This window comes from Alexandromys fortis, unplaced genomic scaffold (genome assembly GCF_014885135.2).
Source record: "Alexandromys fortis isolate MF-2015 unplaced genomic scaffold, M_Fortis_MF-2015_v1.1 scaffold_90, whole genome shotgun sequence".
In the NCBI taxonomy this organism is placed as follows: Eukaryota; Metazoa; Chordata; class Mammalia; order Rodentia; family Cricetidae; genus Alexandromys; species Alexandromys fortis.
In genome coordinates, this window is record NW_026067985.1 from 4,959,803 (window position 1) to 4,965,802 (window position 6,000).

Consider the following 6,000-nt stretch of genomic DNA (forward strand, 5'->3'; position numbering starts at 1 on the left):
GGCTAATGTCGCCTTCATCAGGGGACAATATCATGTTGTGGGAGCGGAAGTGTTCAACAGCCGGGAATCATAAGGCATTGAAGTGGTGACTGTGAACTTGGGAAGCCTGATGACAGCCAGGGTTCTGGGCTGATGAGAGTCATCCCGCGTGTGTTTGTGAGAAACAGAATTGGACAAAAGCATAATTCATGTTAGAAAACAGCTCAAATCACTTGGAGCACAGCAATGTTCTGATTCACAAGGCCTTGAGCTGATTGCAAACACACAGAGAAAAAAGAGAAAAACCTCCAGCCGACACTGGATGAAGACCGTGCCTCTCCGCATGGTCAGGACCCCCAGGCACTACCAAACCTCGAACAGAATGAGGATTCCGGCAGCAGCTGAGCTACCTAAACTGACTAGTAACATCCAAACACCGTCCTGTGCACGGGCCGTAACAGAAGAGGGACCCGCCTCGGAAAAAACTGGTGAAATCTGTGAAAAGTCTCAAGCTGAAGTAATGATATCATAAGAAGAATTTAGTCTGGGTTCTGACAAGTGAGCCGCTGTTCTGGAAGAGCTCTCTGCATCAGGGACAAGGAGGTGAAAGGGCCGGAGTCACCGTACCAACTCTGCAACTTTTCTGAAAGTCTGAGAGCACAAAACACAGGTTGATCGAAACGAAAAGGATTTCTTTATTTAAGCAAACTTATTTTGTGAGTTTTTGGAGCCATTTACTACACTGGGAGCTGGCAGTAAATAAAAGCATTAAGGTTTATATTGTTTTGTACTGTGTCTGTGCACACGTGTGCGTGTACACACATGTGCGAGCGCACACGTGAGCAAGCGCGAGTGACCACGGACACCAGCGAGAGCATGGGCTGACATACATACATAATTAAAAGGAAAACAAAACCGTTTTTGAAAAGTCCTGGAGGGAAAACGTGGCTATGCTGAGCACACCTTACTGCTGCTTCTGGTCACTGATGCCCTGAACAACACAGCACAGGAACTATTCGGGGCATTTCCTGTCAGGTGTTAGAGGTCATCCAAGTATGACTTGAGACACAAGAGGGTGCTAAGCCAGTATATGCAAATGACGCGTCAACTTATATAAAGATGAGATTGGGCAGTCTCAGATTTGGGCATCCAAGAGGGAGGGGGACTGTCCCTGGAGTCACCGCCTACCCCACCCCACCCCCGCAGCAGAGAGGGCAAACTCTCACAGCCAAAACAACCTCAAGCCCCACCAAAACACAAAATAAAGTTACTCAGATAATTAAGCGCCATTCACCAACTCACCTAAGTGGAAATGCGTTGTTGGGCATGATTAGCAAGCGCATGCATAAAACATTAACTGCTTGTTCGAGAAGATGAGATAAAAAGGCAAGACAAGAAAAGATTAAGTGCTTGAATAGCATCTAAAGGATACTCTATCAAATCTTTCTAAAACTATTCATGGAAAGAATGAAAATATATTACTGATTAAAAAGTCTCACCTTTGGAAATTTGGTGGGAATTGACTGGATACCAGAAAAACAAACAGGTGTGACTACCAGAATGCTATGGTTTGGGCCGTAAATGCCCCTTTTTAAAGGCCATGTGTTGAAAGGTTGGTCATCACACTGTGGCACTCCGGGGAGGTGGTAGCACCTTTATAGTAGGGCCTCGTGGGTGGAAGTGAGGTCACATGACCCTGAAGGGGCTGTACAGACACAGGTCCTTCCTTCCCTCCTCTTCTTCATTCCCACCCACCTTGACGTGACACCTCCCACCACAGGCTCAAAGCAGCAGAGCAAGAGACCATGGGCTGAAACCTCTGAAGACCATAAACTCCTTCCCACTTTCTTAGCTTTCATCACTACAACCGAAGGCTAACACCCGAAAGAAAACCTGTCAGGAAGGATTTACAGAGATACAGTGTATCACCAGGTGTGGTGGTGCATGCTGGGTTCCAAGACGGCCATGGCTACACAGAGAAACCCTGTCTTGAAAAACTAAAAAAAAATTAGAAGCCAGGCAGTGGCGGCTCAGGCTCACATCTTTAATCCCAGCACTCGGGGAGGCAGAGGCAGGCGGATCTCTGTGAGTTCAAGGCCAGCCTGGTCTACAGAGCTAGTTCCAGGACCGGCTCCAAAGCCACCCAGAGAAACCTGTCTTGAAAAACTAAAATTAGAAGAAAAAACGCATTCTAGGCCTGGCAGTGGTGACACATGCCTTTAGTTTCAGTTCCAGCACTTGTGAGGCAGAGGCAGGTGGATCTTTGTGAGTTCAAGGCCAGCCCGGTCTACAGAGTGAGTTTCAGGACAGTCAGGGTTGCACAGAAGAACCCTGTCTCAAAGAAATACAGTCTCCAAAAATACCTCAGCAGGCGGTTAGAGAAACAATCACCATGGCTTTTGATTCACATGCTGGATCCCAACAGTGATAGTTCTAACGGTCAACTTAACAGAATCTAACTCACTTGAGAGAAGGGACCCTCGGCACACCTGTGGGAGTTACCTAGTTAGTGTTAACCGGAGTGTCAAGACCTGCCGACCGTGGGCAGCACTACTCCCTGGGTGGGAGCCTGGGCCATATGGGTGCAGGGAGGAATGTGAAATGACCACGACCCGCTGCTCCAAGCTCTTGTCCTCTGATTTTGCCACCAAGCTGGTCTGCACCCTTGAATGGTGAGCAGAATAAACCCTTTCTCCTTGAAGTTGAGTATTTTATCACAGCAATGGAAAAAAGTCGACATGCCGACCACTCCTCCACCTCAGAGTAAGGGCGCACACATCCCTGTTCCTCCACCCCAGAGTAAGGGCGCACACAACCCTACTCCTCCACCCCAGAGTAAGGGCTCACACACCCCTGTTCCTACACTAGAACAGACTGCTCTGAGCTTAGAATGTTAACATCTAGACCGCACGGAGATGCCACGAGGTTGGGGCCCATGTCCAAGAGTAGATCTCATGTATGACCTACATACATAGCCGGAGGGAATTTTACATATTTAATGCAAACCCTCATGAAGGCGCACATGGAATTTCCATTTGGGATATCATATTGGTGCTCAAAAAGTTTCAGATTTTGGAGTATTTTGGTTTTTGGTTTTGTTGGTTTTGGTCTTTTTTCTTTGTTTTTGTTTTTGATTAGGGATGTTCAACCTGTAATCAGCACAGCTCCAATTAGAAGCTCAGACTCGATACCTAAAAACAGCTCCCCATTCCCCACCTCCCATCAGCACCAAAATAAACACAGCCAATGCTGCCACTCTAATCTATGCTATCCCTGGGCCAGGTCATGGGGTCACCTTCAATCAATGACACACACAGATAAATAAACAAACATGCTTCTTGGTGCTGTTGCTGGTAAATCGGATCCTTGCTCTTAATGAATTGATTCAGTGTATACTCTGATTGTACAGTGAGGTGTGGCTGAGTCCCTGGATGTGTGCAGTACAGATTTTACACGCTTGTGAGCACAGAGGGAAGCCAGCTGTTTATGGTTCCATACCAGGCTTGGCCCTTTACAGAGTCCCAGCTGCACGAACTCCGCGTCCATTTCCTATTCTGAGGATGAAATAACTGGATGTCTATTTTCTCTGGGAAGAAATTGTCAAACCAAGGGACAACCTTTGAATGCCACCATTTGCACCTCTAACTAGGAATTTTCTGAAGGCCACGGAGAGACAGAGCTTGGTAAGCGACCACTTCCGTGAAGACAGACAATTATTGCGCAAAGACAGTCGCGCCAATAGCTCTTTCTATGGCTGTAAATAATTCGAGCCTTTCCGTCAATTTCTCTACCCCAAACCCAAGCTGAAGGAGCATGCTCTACTTACAGTTACGAATGTTATTCCAGTCGGTGCTGGCAAAGAAGGGGTGGCAGCAGAGACCCTCAAACGTCAGTCTCTCCTTCTGGCCACACAGCAAACTCTGAATCAGATCCAGAAACTCACTGCTAACTTTTGGGTCTTCTGGAAACTTCAAAAACCGCTGTTCAAAAAAAAAAAAAAAAATATTTCCTTAGCAGTGATTCAGTTTATGTCCTGAAGCGAAGAGAGAATTTCTCATACAGAAGTTCTTTTCATTCTCTTTTAAAATAAAGTTTTGTGCCCTCATAACTTTAGACCAAAGGCACGTTCCTGAAATAAGTGGCCTACACACATCAATAGGCCTAGTTCTTTTGTTGGGGTTCAATGTCCTTCGTGGCTTGACCTGTAGCTTCCCTCTCCCGTGTGCAGTCTCACAGACCCATCTCTCTCTCTGCTGTCCAACAGTGACGAGCTATTTCAGGCTTCCTGTACCATCTCACTCACGTTGTTCTCTCGGCCTAGAGCTCCCTCTGCCAGCACCGCCCCCAGCTCTCCCTGGCTACTCTCCTTCGGCATGCTCCCTCTAGACTCCACCCTTTCTTGCTCGCTTTTGGTTTTTTGAAACAGGGTTATCACTAAGTCCAGACGGGCATCAAGGATCTACCTGCCTCCACCCAGCCAGCGTGTGGTCTGCTTTGGTTTCTGAGGGACGATGGGGAGAGAAGGTGAATATGGTGCCCTGCTCATCACGGCTGACCTGGTACCCCACAGAACTGAGTACGGTCCTGTCAAAGCCTGCATTCCCGAGCAAGCAAACCGAAAGGACTGACGGAAATGAGCTCCAGGAGTTATCTAGAGGGGAATTTCAGCTCAAGAGAAGCCTCAGCAACAGCGTTCGTACATTAAAAAAAGGATATGCATCAACCATTCCAGGAAAACGAAAATTAGATGAGAAACAAAATCCAAAGGAATGAGGCCTCTTTTCTCCTTGAAGCTGAAACTGAAAAATTGGGTTCATCATGTCCTTTAGAAATGGGCTTATAATGGAATCTAAGTATACGTATTAGGACGTGGTTTGAATTCTACATTATGCATGTGTGTGTGTGTGTGTGTGTGTATACACACAAGTGCGTTACTTCAATTCTAACTTATCCGCTCACTTCTTCCCCACTTGAGAATCATGAGCTCCCGAGCAGAACAGCCGGCGTTGTGCTCAGCCTGTCCTGTTTGGGTTCTTCGTCAGTGTGTGAGGTGGTAATGCCTACCTCCCAGGGTTGTTTGAAAAAGAAGGGCGCTAAAAAGCTCGCTCGTTGAGCCACACTCAGGCACACTGAACAACAGTGAACTCAAGATGTATTTCATGACCAATAAAAAGATGGAATTAAAACGGCAGCCATCTTCTATTTTTAGTGCTACCGAAAATGCTGAGGTGCCCTTACGATGATTGACTCCGAAAGCTGCTGTGAAGAGCGAGCCCAGTGGACGGTTCAGCACAAAATCGGAGCTGCGCTGTCTACACGTGATTCTAACGAGCCTTCACCTGGAAGTTCATGATGTTGCTGAAGGTGCGGGCAGAGGTTCCCTCTGTGAATGGGGTTCTCCCGTAAACCATCTCATAGGCGACCACTCCCACCGACCACCAGTCACATTCCAGGCCGTAGGTGCCTCTCCGGTCCTCATTCATCACGGTCAGTACTTCGGGAGCCATGTAGTCTGGGGTCCCAATGGGGAGTTTGGCATTCACCTAGAAACCCGGAAATGAAGAGAACACAGCACTCTCAATTGCCCGCCCGTAGGTGCCAACACCTGCGTTAGTCGCCAGCCGATTTGCCCGATTGCTATCCACTCAGGCACTTAAAACCTTCTGCCAAGAGGCACGCTATCAGGAAATGCCAATGCTTTTAAAAAGGGCCGGGATGACTGAAATCTCAAGGTCCAAATCAGGAGCAGAAGGAGAGAGAGCACAAGCAAAGAACTCAGGACCGCGAGGGGTGCACCCACACACTGAGACAATGGGGATGTTCTATCGGGAACTCACCAAGGCCAGCTGGCCTGGGTCTGAAAAAGCCTGGGTCAAAACTGGTCTCGCTGAACATAGCGGACAAGGAGGACTACTGAGACCTCAAGAACAATGGCAACGGGTTTTTGATTCTACTGGACCTATTGGTTTCGTGGGAGCCTAGGCAGTTTCGTGGATGCTCACCTTACTAGACCTGGATGGA

The 6,000-nt window shown here is 47.8% G+C and overlaps 1 protein-coding gene across 12 annotated transcripts in view; it reads right to left on the reverse strand.

Annotated features, from left to right (window-relative positions):
• Cit (citron rho-interacting serine/threonine kinase) overlaps nucleotides 1–6,000 on the reverse strand; it is a 175,807-nt gene that overhangs the window by 122,797 nt on the left and 47,010 nt on the right. For 11 of the 12 annotated variants that reach the window (XM_050159019.1, XM_050159018.1, XM_050159017.1 and 8 more), the window contains 2 exons: nucleotides 5,319–5,522; nucleotides 3,806–3,959 (listed from right to left, as the gene is read on the reverse strand). In XM_050159019.1, coding sequence (XP_050014976.1) covers nucleotides 3,806–3,959; nucleotides 5,319–5,522 — 358 coding nt within the window. Of the gene's footprint in view, nucleotides 1–3,805; nucleotides 3,960–5,318; nucleotides 5,523–6,000 lie in introns of those variants that run through there. The other variant, XM_050159022.1, reaches the window with a different exon arrangement.